Genomic DNA, 21,308 nt, shown 5'->3' on the forward strand with positions numbered 1-21,308 from the left:
TAATTTTTTTTAATCCAGCTTCAAACACTGATTCAGGAGACTGACCCTGGTGCAGATTACCGCATTGATAGAGCTTTGAATGAAGCTTGTGAATCTGTAATACAGACAGCCTGCAAACACATAAGATCCGGAGACCCGATGTAGGTTATCTTATTTATGGTATTGTATTGTATTTGGCAGTGCAGCATGGGGAATATATCCCCAAATGACTTGCCGATGGTTTAACAACTTAACTGAAATTTTGTTAAGCAGGAACACATACCAGCTTTTGTTAAAACTAGTATTGGGATTGAGACTTGGGCTCTGCCTCATCCATGATGTAGAGAACCTAGACCTAGCATTGTGATGATGTTTGTTGACAGTGACTGAGCATATACAGTCCTAGACGTTAGGTCACTGAATAATCCTACTTAATGGTCAAATAAAAATCAGGGAGAAAAACTCTCAGGATAAAATGAAACATGCTTTGGCTCTATACTTTTCATCCTATTTGTATATTGTCTCATATACATTGGCAACTTGATAATTATTAGAGAGTAATTAATTATAATTGAAATAAAACACAAAATGTGGTGGTTGGAGGGGGTAATCATGGACAAAATGAACTCTGAAGTTATATCCAAGATCTAGGAAAGCTGTAAAATGCTATAATAAAGCATTTGAGTCTCATGTATTGGTTTTATTCCATATGATGTGCAAACAGCTCTTAAAACCAGGTTGCAAGTAAGAACAGGTTTTCCATTCTGCAAAAATCTTTATAGCCTGCAGCCGGCAGTACCCAACTGTGTGAAACAAATGCAGTCCATGTTTCTCATCATTCTGCTGTGCATATACTCCAGCTGTTCATGCTGTGGTAGGAGGTTAAAAAAAAGGTCTTCTTCCTTGAAGCTCTTTGTATGGTTGGTGGAGGTAGACAAACACTCTTAAGACTGATTAAGACTATTTACCAATATGAAAATAACTGTGTCAACTATTAAGGGGACAGGGGAGAGGGAGGAAGGAGGGAATCTGCTACAGATTAAATAGATTTGAGATACTGTTAATTAAATGCAGGTTATGGACCTTTTCTGGGTCCTGATTTGAACAAACATGTAAAAAGGCATGAGATAATTGGAAAAATTTGAAAGCTGACAGGACATTTCATGATATTAAGGATTTTTAGATTAATTTCATTAGTGGATAATGGTATTATGTTTTCATATTATAGAGAAACATGCTGAAGTATAATATTTACAAATGAAATGATAGTGTATCTGGGATTTATTTCAAAATATTAGCAAGGGGGGTATAGGGTTAAAACAAACTTGGCCATAGGTTGATAAAGCTATGGGAAGGGAAGATGGATATTATATGATTCTCTGCTTTTGTATGGTTGGAAGTTTCTCATAATAAACAGTTAAATATAAAGCAGCTGCACACAGCTCTTGTGTAAGCTGAGTCCTAAGTGCTAAGTGGCTCTGAAGTTGATAGAAGGCATGAGCACTGTTAGGTTGAGTTAATTTGAGTGATTCTCAGGAAAGTAAGTCCCTGATTGCCCTAGGAAAATAGCTAAATGGCTTTTTCTACAGACCAAGCAATACTGGTGTGAGAGTTCTGAATCCATTGTCAGAACTTTCTCTAGTTACAATTTCACCCCTGTTTTATGCCCAGGATCCTCTCGTGCCTGATGGAACATTTATACACAGAAAAAATGGTGGAAGATTGTGAACACCGTCTCTTAGAGCTGCAATATTTCATCTCCCGTGATTGGAAGTGAGTATTTTGTTTTGTTTGGTTTGGGGGTTTTTTTGGCCACGCAGCATGTGAGATCCTAGTTCCCTGACCAGGGATCGAACCTGTGCCCCCTGCATTGGAAGCACAGAGTCTTAAGCACTGGAAGTGGGTATTTTGAAGCCATAGTAAGGTAAGCCTCAGCCTGTTCTACTATGTAGTCACTATCCCTTGTATTTTAAAAAAATAATCAGTAGTAATTTGTTTTTGTTAAGTTGTGGGATAGCTGACACTTTAATCTCCAGAAAAACCTCTTTCTTGCTTTCAGAACAGTATCTAAAAGCAGAGACAGGCCCTGCAGGTCTATTCCCAAGTGTCCCCATTAACTACTACATTGAAAGTCAGCATCAAGTGTTTCTGATACCACAAACGTCTATCTAGAAAGAACTTGGGCAGCTGTGGGGCAGCAGAAGCATCTTCAGATATGTCTCTTATAGTGATTTTTATTTTTATTGATTTGTCCTGGGTATGGGAGTTTGCTTTATTTCTTTCACTATTCAAAGTTATTGAATTTATTCTGTCTTAAGAAGCTCTTCTCAGTAAATGACAACTTGATTCTCTTCTCATCCTGTTAGCCAGAAAAAAGTGGGGAGGTAGATGAAATAGAAGTATATCTCTTATGGTCAGAATAACTGTTTATTGGCTGCAATCCCTCCCTCTTTCCATGTCTTATTTTCTCTTCCCACCTCCAGACCAGGCTGTTCCTCCTGCCTCCCAAGTTCAGCTGCTTCCTGATTGTTTTAAGCCACTGTACTTTGGTCATTAATTATTTTTCTGGTGATTAATATATGTTTTACCCCCATACTTTACTGGAAAGAGATTACTTGAAGACTCAGTGTGTCTATTTCTGTTTCCTCAAGTTAACTCTTGAAAGGACTTCAGAAACTTGGGTGGGAATTTCCCTGTGCTTACTCTGGCTATCTAAACCGAAATAACAGAGTGTTTACTGAGTTTATTACCTTGAAAAATTATGTTTTTCCTCTTCTGTAATTCCTTCATCCATGATCAAAAGATGCTTCACAATCTTTAAAGCTCCTTAAATATTAGCCTTCTTCCTCCCATTAAGCAGCCCTCCCCCAGAGTTGATAATATAATGCAGACAGAATGAAGCATCCATCGGTCTGATCGGGAGAGGCAGGAGGCTCATCACCTAATCCACTGTCTCCAGAGTCAAAGTTAAATGTCAAGTTTTTTTAGTTGATAAGCATGTTCAGGTAAACTAAAAATATAACTGCCTTACCTTGCATGGGAAGAAGAAGTGGAACAGTTTTACTAGAAAAGAACTTGAGGAGGAGACTGTGTATCTTGTCCTTTCCTGATCTTAATGAACCTAGTGTATCAGGTGAGATTGACTTTTACTCACAGAAGAAGTACTGAGTAAAAGTTGTGAATTGCCTGGTGATTGCTACAACCCTTGTCTCATTTCAGCTAGGGCACGTTAATGCTGAGTCTGTTATTGTAATGCTGTGTGCCTTACATTGCGAAGATACCACCTTTGAGACAGAACTTAAATCTTCTATATTAAGGATTAACAAACTTCTACAGATTGACCACTGTGTGTTCATGAAGAACAAAATTCAGGAATGTACTTGTGCTTACCTGCTGTCTCCACTACCCTAGAAGTGATTGTCAGCGGGTACACAAACAAGCACCTTGCAGAAACCCTTAGCATGTCTTGGGAGGAAAGGTATAGTAAGAGTGGTTATCTCTTAACTCTTAACCTTATAGGCTGGACCCTGTCTTATACCGCAAATGCCAGGGAGATGCATCTCGTCTTTGCCACACCCACGGTTGGAATGAAACCAGTGAACTTATGCCTCCTGGAGCTGTGTTCTCTTGCTTATACCGACATGCCTACCGCACTGAGGAACAGGGCAGGAGGGTATGCACTCAATGTTGACTTCATTTCTTCCTGTCATCATTTAATTTGTTTGCTGTGAATTGTTGTGATTCCTATCATCCTTGGAAAACTTTGTTAGTATATCTGGTGGGGAGGGGTTGCTGCACTACTAGAAGCTTCTTCATTCAGTGAGTGTACATAGAATTGTTCTACCAGCTTCTTTCCATCTGATTTTATGTTTTTAACAAAATGAGGGGACATTTCCAGTTTTTCTTAAAATTACCAAAATCTAAATCACAAGTAGACAAATGCCGCTACCCTAACTGTATTTAGTGTTAAAGATCCGTTAGAAGCTCTTAGCCAAGGTGTAAACGGTTCTTAGGCTTCTGCCCTTGGCAGCAGAGCCCATAATGCGTGTATTGCTGAGGCCCCTCAGACAGCACACCCATTGGAGCTACACCCTCCACGCCCCACTCTCTTGGTATTTGTCTGCCCTGAGTACTGCCTCTTGTTGGGATATTTGTGTCTGCTTGGCTCTCAGGTAACATTTGTTGCCTTCTGGTCCCATACTGACATGCTGCTTGCTCTCCAGGGTGGCCTTTTTAAGCCTTCTGAGATACTCTTGCATTTCAGCCCTGCATTTGTTACAGAAAATATAGATGGTATTATTTCACAGGCATGTTTGCAAATACCCCTTCTGAGCTTAATGCAAAAGTCTGACTGTTTAGGATTCAGAATGAGGAGACTCAGACAGAAAGAAATGTCATACTTTAGTTACTGCAGTATTAACCCAGTTTTTATATTGCTATGTAAGAAAATATGGAAATTTGTTGTTACTTTTTTCTTCGTATAATGAGCCTGTCATTAATCACAGGAGCTCCTAAATCCTAGCATCTTTTTTTTTTTTTTTTTTTTTAAATCCTAGCATCTTGATAGTCACTATAGTAGGAGGTTCCTTGTCTTTGTAAATAAAGAAAGAGTTGGAATCTGGTATGCTGTCCTTTTAAAAAATAGGCTTCTTTTAAAAATCGAGGTTAAAGTCACATAACATAAAGTTAATCATTTTAGAAGGAAAAACTCAGTGGCACTTAGTACATTCACAAAGTTGTGCAACCACCACCTCTATCTACTTCCAAAATATTTCCATGTCTCCGAAAGGAAACTCCTATGCCGATTAAGCAGTTACTCTCTATCCCCACCATACCTCCCTCCAGATGTGTTGGCTCTTTTAGGAGGAGAGGCTGACTGTACCTGTCAATGACAGCTTTCTCACAACTCTCCCCAAAATATTAGTTTTCATCTGTTTGACCCTCTGCTAATTCTCATTAACTTACCTAGAAGAGTCTGGTTCTGAACTGAAGTAACTCTCACCTGCTTGTTCCGAGTTTAGGTAAATTTGAACTCAGTTCTCCTCACCCAAGTGTTTATTCTTTCTTGAATCAGATCCAGCATTCCACTCTACATTCATAGAGTAGTGGCAAATTAATTTTCATAAACAAAAAACTCTCTACCTCATCTGAACAAATCCAGTTCATTTTTTAATTGAAGTATAGTTGATTTACAATATTATATTAGTTTCAGGTGTACAGCATGGTGATTCAGTCCTAATTCACCTTTATCAGGATACTCTGAGAAAAGAATATTGTTTCATACAGTATATTAGAAAATGCTGAATGTATTTATAATCGCATTCCTAGAGATAAAGGTGTTTAGAAGCATCCTAGAACATTTAATTTTTATTCTGGAAGAGATTCGAGGTATATAAAGTTCGGTTCAAATAACTGTAAAGTTATTTGTTAGTTTCCTGACAATGGATTTGTTCTATCTAGTGTCTTTTGGTTTTGGTTTTGGTACCTTTGAAGTATTTTGCTTATTATTTCTCACGTAGCTCTCACGGGAATGCCGAGCTGAAGTCCAGAGGATCCTACACCAGCGTGCCATGGACGTTAAGCTGGATCCTGCCCTTCAGGATAAGTGCCTGATTGATCTGGGCAAATGGTGCAGTGAAAAAACAGAGACTGGACAGGTAGGTGACAAAGCTACCTATTTATGGTGTAGTAATAATAATAATGTTCATGATTAACATTTTATATAGACTACAAACACTGTAAAATCCCTGTCCATCAACTTCACAGGTGTGTGATTTGCTATATTATTCAGTGTTCTTCGTATAAGAAATCCTGAGGAAAATGTTCTCTTTGGTCTCTATAATTGTACTTTTCCTAAGCAGTTAGTTTGTTTTAATGTTATGGTTATTATGTTTTGTAATTGATTGTTTTCCCTCTTTGTCCTGCCTCTTAAAAAGCCTCGAGCCAAAGATATGGCCTGCCTCTAGCAGGTGTATTAGATTTTGTGGTAGGCATTTTGTGTACTAACTTACTACCGGCTTCATTCCACTTTCCTTAACATATTTTCTTTTTCTTTTCTCTTTTTTACTCATTTTTAATTGATTTTATCTTGCTTTTTTTTTTTTTCTTTTCTCATTTTTGTAAGCTACATTAGGTCCTTTTGAGGGAAGGCAGAGTATAAATATATACAGCGATATGGGAATACTGATATGCATGAATAGTATGCTTGCCTTACGACAGTCCTAGAAGAGATGTAGGAATGGAATTATTTTTTCCATTTAGTAATTGATAAATTGAGGCTCAGAGAAATGAAGGGTATTGACTTACTTACCTAGAGCTCAGGTCTAATCCTAGCCAGGCATTTGTTCCATTTTATTATAACCTCTCTGTACAGGAAAGTGTAGAGAAGGAGCAGCCCCAAGAATTAATGTGTATGCTATAATGGTTTCTTAGGATTTTGTGCCTAGTTTAAAAAAAAAAAAAAAAAAGAAGATATGTTGTTGCATTCTAGCAAATTAGGTGGGAAGGTAGCTTGTCTTTTAGATCAAGGCAGAGGAACCATGCAGTGAGGAATAGCTACTTATTTAAAGCCCCATTAATACTAGAAGGAGGCATGAACGGTTCCATTTGTACCACTCCAAAACACCCTCTGGGATTAAACTAATGAAAGTCACATGTGCAGGAATTGGATATTTTTTAAAAGCAACATGATGCCTACTCAGATCTGTTGGGCCTGGGAATATCATTTTCAGCAGTCTGTTTCCTGGGCCTACTACAGTTCTGTCGAGTTTATTGTTAGGAAATGCCATATAGTTTAGCTTTCTGTTGCCTCTGTCTAATGAAACAAGGGATATGGTCATATGGAATCCCATGAAACAGTTTCCTTTCATACCCCCTGTAAAGTAACAGTGAGAAGGCTGCACTACATTACAGCCCATCACTGTGAAGCTAAACTTCAGAAAGGAGTCCATGAGTGGAATTTTTCCCTTAGCCATTTATCTCCTCCAAAAGTTGTATGCATTTTCCTTTAGGGTCCCCCCCTCCACACTCCCTTTCTGGGTCTTGTATAATTCCCACAATCCTTCTCCTCGCTTCCCATTCTAATTCTGAAACAGAGATTCTTGCAGAATAGTAAGTTAAACTTGATCCTTTAACAGAGCCCTTTGCTGAGAAATAGCTGTTCATGTTCTTTGGGAAAGTAAGCTAATATAAAACTTAAAACCTCTAAGTCTCTAAAAGGAATAGCAATAGACTGATGTTACAAGGTAACTCCAGCTCAGTTTCCAAAGCCCAGGTGAGATAGCTTTTAGATACTCAAACCCTAGTGTGCTCGCTTGTTTTGCAGTTACCCTCAGAGGATCCTTTTATGTGGGTTAGGGTTAGAATCCCAGATTTGATTTGCAGGAGCTATCAGCTCTCTACTGTGTTTCAGACCCGGAAACTGGGTCCCAACCTACTTGCCCACGAAGAGTCGTAGAATATGCCATTTCTTTCACTGTGAATATTTTGTCCAATGATCATTATCAAAATGCAGGTTAGCAGAGTGTTGACAGAATGGAGTAAAGGCCTGGTAAGATTTTTAGACTCTGAGGACACCTGAACATTGATTCTTGTTGCACTTATCAGTTTGGCCTTCTGGAGGATTTGCATGGCTGTTGTACCCCCTTGACCCTCTTAACCACTCTGATACATCAAATAATTATCTTTTCAAAAATCCCAGTTTGGGGACTCAAATAAAGCTCTAGCATTCTGTTCAGTGAAGTTGTTTAAAAGAAAAGAAAAGGAAGACCACTGAAAAGGAAGTGGACACTGGTATCTCATCTACCCTTGATTATTTATATAATTGACAAATGCTAAGAGAGTGCCTTTTTATTTGCAGGAGCTTGAATGCCTCCAGGATCATCTTGATGACTTGGCTGTAGAGTGCAGAGACATAGTCGGCAACCTCACCGAGTTAGAATCCGAGGTAAGCAGTTTGCAGCTCATGGAAGGAGAGTGCCCTGTCAGCAGCCTTTCTTTTCTTCTTCATTCTTTTGTTTCGAGACTCTTGAGAGTTCAGATTCCCTGTAGAACAAAAGAAACCTTGTCAGATTCTCTGTTTGCTTTTTAAAGAAGAATATCGTGATGCTTCTTGAACCCCTTTCCTCATTTCTGTAGCTAAACACTGCATTTAGCCCTTCGGTTTTCTTCATAAATTAGAATTATCACAGTGACAAGACCAATCTTTTTTCCCCCTTTAAGAAAAGATAACAGCTATACTTCAAATCCCTTAATCACATTCAAGAATAGTCCAAGCATTCCTATTCTGTCATCCTTAGCTCTTTCAATTAGGTCATTTGGTAATGTTTTTTTTTTGTTTTGCTTTTTTAACTTATTTATTTATTTATTTATTTTTGGCGGCATTGGGTCTTCTTTGCTGCGCGTGGGCTTTCTCTAGTTGAGGCGAGCAGGGGCTACTCTTGGTTGTGGTATGCAGGCTTCACATTGTGGTGGCTTCTCTTGTTGTGGAGCACGGGCTCTAGGCGTGCGGGCTGAGTAGTTGCGGCTCGCGGTCTCTGGAGTGCAGGCTCAGTAGTTGTGGCTCACGGGCTTAGTTACTCCGCGGCATGTGGGATCTTCCCCGACCATGGATCGAACCCGTGTTCCCTCCCATTGGCAGGTGGATTCTTAACCACCATGCCACCAGGGAAGTCCCCATTTGGTAATGTTTGTGTGTCCACTGAAATAAAATAAAAGCCTGGGATTTGCAGTTAAACATGGAAGATTGAATATTATTCCATGTTTATCCCTGTTCCATCCTAAAACTCACTAAAGTACAAAAAATGAGATTAAAAAGAAACCTCATAAGCATAGGCATACTGTTTGAAATACAGAGAGTATTGGGGGGGGCAGTTAAAATGTGAGAATTATCTTGTAGGGCCAGAAATCAGGGAAACAGGGAATAGCTATTTTTTTTTATAAGCCTTTTAGAGCTATTTAAGTTGTCAAAATAGGCAATACATAAAATTACATTTCTTAGGGTCTTTTTTTTCTTTCTATTTTTCAAAAATGCATTGCCTTCTTTTATCTCGTGTCATCTCCTGTCTCATTCTCGTTGTCCTTGAGGGCTGATGAGGATGTTCTGGGGTGTGTAACTCTTTAAAGGAAGATGTTGTGTCAGCAGCTGATGCTGCACAGCAGTTACTCTACTTGAAGGCAGTTGGCGTGTGTTCCCGAGAGGTAGTAGTTTGTTGTCTGGTTCGAGGACAGGATGATAGATGTCAGTTACTCCTGTTTTCATTTTGAACTGCTTAGCTTTGGGGAAAAATTCCAAAGGCTTTACATACTCTAATATTACTTTTATGTTTATTTTTTATTTTATTTTATTTATTTTTTATTGGGGTAGAGTTGTTTATACTCTAATATTATTATTATTATTATTATTATTATTTTTAGACGGAGAAGGGAGGGAGACTGTGGGTTAAGTCCTCTTATAGACTTTTTTTTTAAAATTATTTATTTATTTATGGCTGTGTTGGGTCTTTGTTTCTGTGCGCGGGCCTCTCACTATCGCGGCCTCTCTTGTTGCGGAGCACAGGCTCCAGACACGCAGGCTCAGTAGTTGTGGCTCACGGACCTAGTTGCTCCGCGGCATGTGGGATCTTCCCAGACCAGGGCTCGAACCCGTGTCCCCTGCATTGGCAGGCAGATTCTCGACCACTGCGCCACCAGGGAAGCCCCCTCTAATATTATTTTTAAATGTTTTTTTCTCCCCACAGTTCTTACTTCTATCTTCTCTCTTGCTCTAGCACGAGGGGAATCTGCCTCTAGAAAACTTGCCTTTCAAAGTATAATGAAGGAGCGTTAGAGGAGTAGCATAGAACTGCTGTTCTGTCTGTGCTGGGGCCATCTAACCGAAATACTGGAATAGTTTCCAAATGTACATATTGGATTATTTACCCATCAGATGATGCTGATTCAGAGAAAGAAACTGCTCCTCCCCCACCCCTGGCTCTTTCTAAAGCAGAATTACTGATATTTTAATCTTCTGCAGGATATTCAAATAGAAGCCTTGCTGATGAGAGCCTGCGAACCCATAATTCAGAACTTTTGCCACGTAAGTGATGTCTAGAGGAACAAGGGTTAGAAACAGAACCAATTTCACTGGGGCTCTGGCCCCCACGTGTATTGAACTCATCTCTGTCTTCAGCTCACATTGCTCCTAAGTGATAACCAACCTTCACCAGTTAAAGTTGAAAATGTAAACATCAAGAGGGGCCACCATCCTGGGAAACCTTATTTGCTTACCCCTCATAGGTGACCAGATCGTTGGTTAACAGCACTTGCTGAGATGCCCTTTGTAAGGAAAGAGGGGAGGGGGAAGCCCCATCAGTAGGGCTGAATTGCTTCTGATACATACAGCCGGGATTTGTTAACAATAATGTGGTTTCCCCTTCCAGCTCTCTCCTTGTACCTGATGTTGAGGGAATTCCGTTACTTTATTACTTTTAGTCACTTACTGAACTACCTAAATTGTGGGAGTGAAACACACCCAGGAACCATAAGGATCTGACAATCAGCAGACAATGTTAGATGTTATCCCTAAAGCCAGCTGCCAGCATCATATAAGGAAAAGAGTTAAAAGACCTGCATAGTACATGTTCTTGTTGGAGCTTCACGCAGGGAGGGCAACTTGCTGCGTAAATTTTATTCCCCTGAGTGTTGATCCTTTGTAATGTCTCAGACTTATTTTGACATAATTTGTGATGTGTCTTATTTGTAAAGGCTCTAGAATCAATCTCGTTTGCATTTTTTTTATGGGCTGGGGTGCAGGCTTTGTTCACTAATGGTTACAAATGAAGTGTAAATGTGCACTACCTTCCCCAGGATGTAGCAGATAACCAGATAGACTCTGGAGACTTGATGGAGTGTCTCATACAGAACAAACACCAGAAGGATATGAATGAGAAGTGCGCCATTGGAGTCACCCACTTCCAGCTGGTCAGTAACACCTGGCACACCCTTCTTGTCTTGACTGCTTGGATGGTTACTGAATCCCTTCCCCTTTCAGAACATCAGAGCACCTCTTCTGTGAAAAATCATTTTTTCCAAATATCTGTTCAGTGCAGCAGCCCAAATGTGTATCAGTACACTAGAATCTAAGCCTTTTTTTCTTTTAAGTCATACTACCCAGGTCTGGCATTTGAATAAGAAGGTTAAACCATAGTCTTCATAGTTACCACATGTCTAAAGGAAGTATTTCTGATAAAGCAAGCACTTCCTTCCTAGAAGGGTGAAATCCAGTCATCTATGTAAAATTGACCTCTTCTTGGGGCACCTAGCCTCCCTGACTGCCTTCCCCAAATGGTACTGAGGGCCTCTGGACTGTGGGCACTGGGAGACAGGGGGGAACCGACAGATCCTGCCCTTGTCGACTTGTTTACATTCTTGTGAAAGAAAGATGCAAAAATACATTTACAAATAAATATAGAGTTTCAGGTGAGCCTGTGAGGAAAAATAAAGCAGTGTAAGGCCTGCAGGGTGATGGAGAAAAGGGACTTGAGAAGGAGGTATTTGAATGGAAGCGTCAAGAAAAGTGAGGGAGCAAACCATGGGAAGATCTGGGGGAAGAATCACAGCCTGTGTGTGACTGGAAGCTGGTGTGCCCGGAGCAAAAGATGCCGTGGGGAGCTTAGCAGGTCATGAAGTCAGAGAGACAGAGTTGCGCAGGCCTGGAAAGCTAGCCGCTGCAAACGGTATATGAACACACTTACACCCAGCGCTGCTGATTAGACCTTGTCACAGAGCTTCTGATTTTCTTTTTCATCATCTTTTTTAGGTGCAGATGAAGGATTTTCGGTTCTCTTACAAGTTTAAAATGGCCTGCAAAGAGGACGTGTTGAAACTTTGTCCCAACATAAAGAAGAAGTACGTAGCTTTTAACTGATTCATTCTGCTTCCCTAAAGTCCCTCTTAGCTACTGAATGAGTATCCAAGATGTCAGGTGGCCTGCTGCTATCTGACAGGATTAGCCCTGCAGGCCTCCTGCACCCTCCTTTGGTAGTATGGCCAAACATTTGGATTGTCTAGACATATCCTCTTCATAGCAGCCTAGAGCCACACCTGGTGGTGGTAGTTCTGATATGGAGAGCCTATGTCCTAAAGGAGCATTTTTAATTTTTCCAGGTTCAGGCTATCTAACTGATGAAGCACATAGAGATTGTGTACTTAGAGGAGCACCTTGCAGTGTGAATATGAGGTTAACTGATTTCCTCGGAACATCATTCCATCGATGTTCCTCAGAACATCATTCCATCGGAACAGGCAGAATGCTTCCTTGCCTTCCATCTTCAGGGAAGCAGCAGAGGCTTTCACTGAGTTAGAGATGTAGTAAAGAACAAAAGCTGTATTCATTTAAGAATTAGGTGTTAATGAGGAGAGTGATGAGCTTTTATAGCATGGCTGCCCAAATTCTTCCATGCTGCTCTTTGCAAAGGTGCATTTCTAGAACACACTTCCCCTCATATAAACCAAGTTCCCGTGTTTGCTTAGATTTCTGTACTTTTCAGGAATGATTTTCTCAGTATATCAAAGACACTGCCCAGAGTTAAGAGTAGAGTAGCATTCCTCTCTGGTCACATGTTTTCATCAAAACCAGTGTTGAACTGTCCTTGCACACATGTCCCCTCTCTGGCCTCCCCACCAGCCAGGAATGTTGTCAGCATCTGAGCTGTGGCCCAACTTTTATGACATATACAGACAAATTGCTGGTTTTAGCTCTCTGAAAACACAGTGAGGCTTACAGGAATGGCATTCAAAAACATGGTAAAGGGGTTCCTGGGTTCTGGGGGGATGGTGTGGCCCCTGCCCCAGCCCAGTTCTCGGCCATCTGCCTTTGTGCGGCTCAGGCCTCTTCTTTCCTTGGCAGGGTGGACGTGGTGATCTGCCTAAGCACCACCGTGCGCAACGACACTCTCCAGGAAGCCAAGGAACACAGGGTGTCCCTGAAGTGCCGCAAGCAGCTGCGGGTGGAGGAGCTGGAGATGGTAACACCACAGAGCACAACCTCTGGTCCAGAAACCACAGGGCAGGGCTTAGAGAGTTAGGTGAAGGGTGAAGGCAAACTGAAAGATTTTAGCCACAAGCATGATGGTTAAGACTTGGAGCTGTGTGCTAAAATTTTACCGTAGGACAGCTTCTTGTTTCCCTTTTTTTCAATGATAAAGTATTTTTTACCACACATAACTGGAAGTCCAGCTGTAAGACGAGCTGTAAGCATGTGATGTAGTCATTGCATCAGTAATGTCCTCGAGGATCAAGGGTCTCTCCCTCTCCAGTCTGCTGCCTTGGACACCAGCTTCATTGTTACGGCTGGTTTCCCTCATGGCCGCACAATGGCTGCCTGCAACAACTGGGCCACCTGTTGCAATGTTCATCTCCAGCAGGGAAATAGAAACAAGGGAAAACTGCCCCCAGCACGAAATAAAGGTCCCTCTCCTCAATTTGATTGTGTCAGTTTGAGATCTGTGCCCCATCCCCCATCAGGGGATGCGCTTATTGATGAGCTTACTGATAATCAAGGTGAGGTGGATGTGGGAAGCCACCCGCAGTGTGCACTATGAGAGGACACTTCTTTTCACTGTACTTTTGAGGATAAGCCCAAGCCACATTAAGACAGCTAAAAATATATTTTAATATGTTTTGTACTGTGAATCATACTTACTTCACCTCAGTCTAAGCAAAAACTAGTAATAGACACCAGGTATTATTAATATCCCCAAAGTTGCAGTACCAGATTTTCACATACGGAGGTAGTGATTCTGTGATAATTATGTTTAAGTGGAACTGGCCTAAACATACTTCTATAATAGAAACTTTGGGTCTTCAGATTTGAACCTGGCTCTTTCAGTAAAATAATAATAATAATAAAAGTAGAGTCCTACATCTGTATAATGGTTTTAGCTTTCAAAGTGGTTTCCACATCATACTATCTTATTTCATCACACAGCAGTCCTGTGAAGGGGTCAGAGTAGATGGTAGCATTTCATTCTGCAAACAAAGGCCAAGGCCTTGTAGCTAGGTAGTGGCAGAACTGAAACTCAATCCTACTTCTCCATTTACTGCAGTGACCACACTGCTGCCCTTGGCTGTGTAGAAGTTATGGCCACCAGACAAGATCCAATCAACAAATAAATATGTAGAACATTTGATCTCTCCAGCTTAGAGTAAGCTCACTTTTCCATGCTGGTTCCCCCTCATACAGACAGAGGACATCCGTCTGGAACCAGATCTGTATGAAGCCTGCAAGAGTGACATCAAGAACCACTGTTCCACTGTGCAATATGGCAATGCTCAGGTAACTTTTCGTTTTTATTTTTTAATTGTAAAGGTAATGTGAAGGTACCTTTTTAATAATTAATTCTGTGATGGTGAGATAGGCCCCATCACATCCTATCCAGCCTGATCATCCCTTCTTAAGCTATGCCAGGCTGCTTTTCCCAAACAGACTACTTTTGCTCACCTTCATTCCTCTTTGTCACCTATTCTCTTCCCTCTTTCAGGTTACCTTGTCCTCTCCGGCCTTGTCTGCCTAGTAAACTCCTAATTATCCTTCAAATGCCTCCTCCTCTCTATAGCTTTGCCAACACTCCTCTCTATAGCTTTGCCAACACCTCCAAAATTAATTATTCCCTCACATGATCCCATTGCACAGAAGTTCTTAACTAGAGGTCACGTAAGAACCATCATGGGAGGTTTTTTTCCCCTAAATTCACAGAACAGGACCCTACCCAGAATCATCAGGAATGAAATGCAATCAAGTGTATTTTTGTTTTTGTTTTTAATGTTCTTCCATTGACTCATCTACCTCTTCTAGTTCAGGGCATTGCCAGGTGCTTTAGCCTTTGAGATATGGCTTTGTTGTCCTCTAGTATCTGCTGTTGGTGATGCAAAGTCTGATGTCAATCTGATTCTCATTTCTGTGTAGTTAATCTACCTCTGAGTTTTCTCTTTATCTTTAATGATCTGTAATTTCACTGTGATATAATTAGATATGGTTTTTGTTTTCATTATCCTGGTTGGCTCATTCAGTCTCAGAATTCATGTCTTACTTCAGTTCTAGGAAGTTCTCAAACCTTTGAAATATTGCCTTCCTTTTCCTTCCTTCTGGAACTCCTGTTAGACATTTGGAGCATCTGAATCTGTCCTCCATGCCTCACACTTTTTCTTTTATGCTTTTCATTTCTTCATCTCTCTGTACTACACTGAGGTAGTTTTTCAGTTCTGTTTCCCAGCTTCATAATTTATCCTTTAGCACTTTCCATTCTGCTCTTTAGAGAGACTACCACTTGGGTTTTATTTTTCATTTCTTTTTTTTTTTTTCTCATATAGTGTATGTATTTTATTAGGGAGCATTCCCAATTCCTTCCACCCATCCCTTGTGACATTGCTATTGTTCATTTTTTATGCATATGCTATGATCACCCAGTACCTTGTTATTAGGCAGTTATCAGATCAATTAAGAATAAGAAAAATAAATCATTTTTTTTTCACTTTTTTCCTTCTCTAATGCTCTTCCTTTCTTTATGTAGATCCAAGGTTTTGACCTATATATTTTCCCTTCTCCCCAAAGAACTTCTTTTTTAACATTTTTTTTTACAAGGTGCATGTATGGGCAATGAATTCCCTGTTTTTGTTTGTGTGAGAAAGTCTATCTTCTCTTCATTTTTGAAGAACAGTTTTGCTGGATATAGAATTCTAGGTTGCTGGATATAGAATTCTAGGTTGCTGGATTTTTTTTTCTTTCAATACTTTAAATATTTCACTTCACACTGTTTTCTGCATAGTTTCTGATGAGAGGTCCACTGTAATTCTTGCATCTGTATATTAGTTTCGTAGAGCTGCCAAATTACCACAAACTGGGTGCCTTAAAACAAATTTATTATTTCACAGTTCTGGAGGCCTGAAGTCTGAAATCAAGGTGTTGGCAAGACTGCTTTCTTTCCTAAGGCTCCAGAGCAGAATGCTTCCTTGCTTTTTCCATCTTCTGGTGGTTCCAGTCCTTGACTTGGGGCTGCATGATTCCAGTCTCTGCCTCCATCTTCTCATGACCTTCTCCTCTCTGTTTCTCCTTTGTGTATTATTTATATTTTCTTATTCTTATAAACTTATAAAGGCATTTACATTAGATTTAGGGCCCATCCAGATAACTCAGGATGATCTCATTTTGAGATTCCTCACTTAATTACTTTTGCAAAGAATTTTTTCCCCAAATATTCACATTCACGGCTACGGGTTTAGGACTTATACATATCTTTTGGGGAACCAAAATTCAATCTACTAAAATCTCTTTCTCTATAGATAAGGTGTTTTTCCCCTCATATTATCATTTATTTAGGTTTTCTTAATTGGTTTATATCTGCAATGATTTTTAGTTTTTGGTGTACGGTTTTTCTACATCTTTTGTCAGATTGATCCCTATGTACTTTATATTTTCTGATGCTATTTTATCTTGTAGTTGATTTCTAATCTCACAGTGTTGTGGTCGGAAAAGATGCTTGATATGATTTCAGTTTTCTTAAATTTACCAAGGCTTGCTTTATGGCCCAGCATGTGGTCTATCCTGAAGAATGTTCCATGTGCACTTGAAAAGAATGTGCATTCTGCTCCTTTCGGATGAAATGCTCTATAAATATAAGTTAAGTCCATCTGGTCTAATGTGTCATTTAAGGCCTATGTTTCCTTATTGATTTTCTGTCTGTCCATTGATGTAAGTGCGGTGTTAAAGTCCCCCACTATTATTGTGTTACTGTTGATTTGTTCTTTTAAGGCTGTTAGCATTTGCCTTATAGATTGAGGTACTCCTATGTTGGGTGCATATATATTTACAATTGTTATATCTTCTTGGAGTGATCCCTTGATCATCACGTAGTGTCCTTCTTTGTCTCTTGTAATAGCCTTTAAAGTCTATTTTGTCTGATATGAGTATTGCTACTCCAGCTTTCTTTTGATTTCCATTTGCATGGAGTACCTTTTTCCATACCCTCACTTTCAGTCTGTATGTGTCCCTAGATCTGAAGTGGGTCTCTTATAGATGGCATATATATGGGTCTGGTTTTTGTATCCATTCAACCAGTCTATGTCTTCTGGTTGGAGCGTTTAATCCATTTACATTTAAGGTAATTACCGATATGTATGTTCTTATTGCCATTTTGTTAATTGTTTTGGATTAGTTTTTGTAGGTCTTTTTGCTTCCCTTCCTCTTTTGTTCTCTTCTCTCGTGATTTGATGACTGTCTTTAGTGTTGTGTTTGGATTCCTTTTTCTTCTTTGTGTGTATATCTATTGTAGATTTTTGGTTTGTGATTACCATGAGGTTTTGATATAGCAGTCTATATATATATATATATACACAAGATTGTTTTAAGTTGCTGGTCTCTTAATTTCCAATGCATTTCCAATATCCTGCATTTGTACTCTCTTCTCACGACTGCTGGTTTTGATACCATATTTGTGGTTGATTTCCTACCTTTACTGTACGTTTGCCTTTACTGGTGAGCTTTCCCATTCATGTTTTCCTTGTTTGTAGTTGTGGCCTTTTCTTTTCTGCCTAGAGAAGTTCCTTTAGCGTTTGTTGTAAAACTGGTTTGGTGGTGAATTCTCTTAGCTTTTGCTTATCCGGAAAGCTTTTGATTTCTCCATCAAATCTGAACGAGAGCCTTGTTGGGTAGAGTATTCTTGGTTGTATGTTTTTCCTTTTCATCACTTTAAATATATCATGCCAGTCTCTTCTGGCCTGCAGAGTTTCTGCTGAAAAATCAGCTGATAACCTTTGGATTAGTTGGGAATGGGAATTCTCTTGTATGTTATTTGTTGCTTTTCCCTTCTTGCTTTTAATATTTCCTGCTTGTCTTTAATTTTTGTCAATTTGATTAATATGTGTCTCGGTGTGTTCCTCCTTGGGTTTATCCTGCCTGGAATTCTCTGCATTTCCTGGACTTCGGTGACTGTTTCCTTTCCCATGTTAGGGAAGTTTTCAGCTATCATCTTTTCAAATATTTTCTCAGGCCCTTTCTCTCTCTCTTCTCCTTCTGGGACCCTTATAATGCAAATGTTAGTGCATTTAATGTTGTCCCAGAGGTCTCTTAAACTCTCATTTCTTTTCGTTTTTTTTTTTTTTTAATTCTGTTCTCCAGCAGTGATTTCCACCATTCTGTCTTCCAGCTCACTTATCTGTTCTTCTGCCTCATTTATTCTGCTATTGATTCCTTCTGGTGTATTTTCATTCCAGTTATTATATTGTTCATCTCTGTTTGTTTCTTCTTTATATCTTCTAGCTCTTTGTTAAACATTTCTTGTATCTTCTCAGTCTGTAACTCCATTGTTTTTCCGAGATCTTGGATCATCTTTACTATCATTACTCTGAATGTTCTTTTCAGGGTAGATTGCCTGGCTCCCCGTTACTTAGTTGTTCTTCTGGGGTCTTATCTTTTTTCCTTCGTCTGGAACATATTCCTCTGCCATCTCATTTTGTCAAACTTTCTGTGTTTGTGGTCCCACAGGCTTCAGGATTGTAGTTCCTCTTGCTTCTGGCGTCTGCCTCCTGGTGGGTGAGGCTGGGCTAAGAGGCTTGTGCAGGTTTCCTGGTGAGCAGGGCCATCTCAGTGGGGTGTGTTTAGAGGTAGCTGTGGGCTCAGGAAGACTTTAAGCAGCCTGTCTGTTGATGGGTGGGGCTGTGTTCCTGCCCCATTGGTTGTTTGGCCTGAGGTGTCCCAGCACTGGAGCCTAAGGGCTGTTGGGTGGGGGCCATGTCTTGGTGTCAAAATGGTGGCCTCTGGGACAGCTCACGCCAGTGAGTACTGCTCAGTATCTCCGCCACCAATGTCCTTGTCCCTGCAGTGAGCCACAGCTACCCCCTGCCTCTCTAGGAGACCCTCCAAGTCCAGCAAGTAGGTCTGGCCCAGGTTCCTATGAAGTCACTGCTTTTTCCCCTGGGTCCTAGTGCACACAAGACATTGTGTGCTCCCTCCAATAGTGGAGTTTCTGTTTCCCTCAGTCCCGTGGCGTTCCTGTGATCAAGCCCTGCTGCCCTTCAAAGCCAAATGTCTGCGTGCTCCTCTTCCCGATGCCAGACCCTCAGGCTGGGGAGCCTGAGGTGGGGCTCAGAACAGTCACTCCTATGGGAGAACCTCTGTGATATACTTGTTTTCCAGTTTGTGGGTCACCCACCCAGTGGGTATAGGGTTTGATTCTATCATTAATGTGCCCCTCCTACCATCTCACTGTGGCTTGTCTTTGGAAGTAGAATATCTTTTTTGGTAGGTTCCAGTCTTTTTTGATGGTTGTTCAGCAGTTAGTTGTGATTTTGGTGTTTTTGCAAGTGGAGGTGAGCTCAGGTCCTTCTACTCCACCGTCTTGTCCCCTTCACTTATTTTTCATTTGTAACATCTCTAATTGGTTCTTCTCATAACTACCTGTTCTTGATTCTTGTTTACTATTTTCTTCTCTGTTGTTCAGAAGATATTAAATATACGTTTGATTGCTCTGTTGCCTTTTCCCCTCAGTTTTGAGGCCTTGGTTTATTTTGTTTATCATCTTTCTTACATTATTAGTGTTCCTTAACTGCAGTTGACCCTTGAACAGCATGGGGTTAGGAGTGCTGCACGTCCACATAGTTAAAAACCTGTGTGTATAGTGTCAACCCTCCATATATGTCAGGCCCTCCCTATCTGAAGTTCCACATCCACAGATTCAACCAGTCACAGATCGTGTAGTACTGTAGTGTTTACTATTGAAAAAAATTCTCATATAAGTGAACCTGCGTAGTTCAAACCCTTGTCATTGAAGGGTCAACTGTATTTGGTGATTCTTGGTTGTGCCTTGAGGATTTCATAGAAGTCTCATGACTACATGCTACAGCCCTAGCTACTGCAGCTTCCCATCTGCTTTCTTTCTTTACCTTTTTTTTATAGTAGCTAAACGTTTGTTGTAGGGAAGGGGAGGTTTTAGGATACACCTAATTCACTATCTTAAAATCTATCCCATGGCACTTTATTCTTTTATGTTAACTCACTCATCTTTTTTATTGTAGTTGTTTGTTTATATAACTTTGCCCTGTGTGACTATATAGTCTTCAAAGGTAAGGATTGAGTCTCATTCATAGCTGGCATCTAATGCTCTGTTCTCATGTGGTAAATGGTGAGTTGAACTGAACTTCCTAGCTTGTGCTTACTGTCGAGTCAGGGTTATTGCTCCAGGGAAAGGCAGAGAGCCTGATGTATGCTCCAGAAGGAATCTTGACAAGGAATAGCCCTGGAAGGAAGAAGAAACTAGGAATCTTGAGAGGGTTTCCTTCCCCTTAGACTCCAGTACAACCTGCTCTTTATACAGCCTGCTCTAATTTTTACACATTTGGTTTGCTATTAGCCCTGGGGTTGTAAATCTATAAATATCATTCTCCTTCGTGAGGAAATCCTGATTCCTATTACCTAGGAATTAGAAATGAAAGGTACCTGTATAGAAAAGTGAGGAATGTACTAAGAACTTAATGCTTCAGTCAGAAAACATGGGTTATCAATACCTGATCCACCTCTTAACTTGCCCGTAACTGTTATGCCCTAGATTATTGAATGTCTGAAAGAAAACAAGAAGCAGCTGAGCACCCGTTGCCACCAGAAAGTCTTTAAGCTGCAGGAGACAGAGATGATGGACCCAGAACTAGACTATACACTCATGAGAGTCTGCAAGCAGATGATAAAGGTAAGGGACCCAAAACCAAGGGTTGAGCACAGGATAAGTCAACGTAACAAAAACACAAACTTCTTTAAATTTCAGAGAAAATTCATATAATCTCTCAATGTCAACCTGTTTTATACAACTACGGCTGTGGTTCTCGAAGTCTGGTCCCTAGACCTGCAGCGTCAGCACCACCTGGGAACTTACAAAGTCTCAGGCCCCACCCCGATCTCTGAGTCAAGCTCTGGGAGTGGCGCCTTCTGTTTTCACAAGCCCCTGGGGGTTCCAATGAAGCTCAAGTTTCAGAACCACTAAGCTAAGATAGCTAACCTCACTTTGACCTGAGGAACAAGTAAATAGATGCCCATTAAATATGTGATTGGTTTTGAGCGCGGTTGGTGGTAGGTATACTGAGGAAGCCACTATCAAATGTCCTGATCGTCCATCTATCACCATCAAAGGCTTTTTTGTTCTACAGGTTGTTTTGCTTCATTTACTTCTCCAATAAATGCCCCCTGCAGCAGGGCTGACTGGAGAACCTGGATGTCAGTTCCCGGACCTGTCCACACGTACAAAGAGATTAAACTTAAAGTGCTAACCCCTTATTTCAACTTCCCTTTAAAATAAAATGATACTCCT

The 21,308-nt window shown here is 40.4% G+C and overlaps 1 protein-coding gene across 2 annotated transcripts in view; it reads left to right on the forward strand.

The window, feature by feature from the left end:
- Positions 1-21,308, forward strand: part of GLG1 (golgi glycoprotein 1) — a 156,525-nt gene that overhangs the window by 123,154 nt on the left and 12,063 nt on the right. For both annotated transcript variants that reach the window (XM_057533919.1, XM_057533921.1), the window contains exons 9-19: positions 19-140; positions 1,651-1,752; positions 3,499-3,652; positions 5,499-5,636; positions 7,838-7,924; positions 9,992-10,054; positions 10,825-10,938; positions 11,777-11,865; positions 12,866-12,983; positions 14,201-14,293; positions 20,556-20,693. In XM_057533919.1, coding sequence (XP_057389902.1) covers positions 19-140; positions 1,651-1,752; positions 3,499-3,652; positions 5,499-5,636; positions 7,838-7,924; positions 9,992-10,054; positions 10,825-10,938; positions 11,777-11,865; positions 12,866-12,983; positions 14,201-14,293; positions 20,556-20,693 — 1,218 coding nt within the window. The remainder of the gene's footprint in view (positions 1-18; positions 141-1,650; positions 1,753-3,498; positions 3,653-5,498; positions 5,637-7,837; positions 7,925-9,991; positions 10,055-10,824; positions 10,939-11,776; positions 11,866-12,865; positions 12,984-14,200; positions 14,294-20,555; positions 20,694-21,308) is intronic.

The sequence above is a fragment of the Balaenoptera acutorostrata genome, chromosome 19, assembly GCF_949987535.1.
Source record: "Balaenoptera acutorostrata chromosome 19, mBalAcu1.1, whole genome shotgun sequence".
NCBI lineage: Eukaryota > Metazoa > Chordata > Mammalia > Artiodactyla > Balaenopteridae > Balaenoptera > Balaenoptera acutorostrata.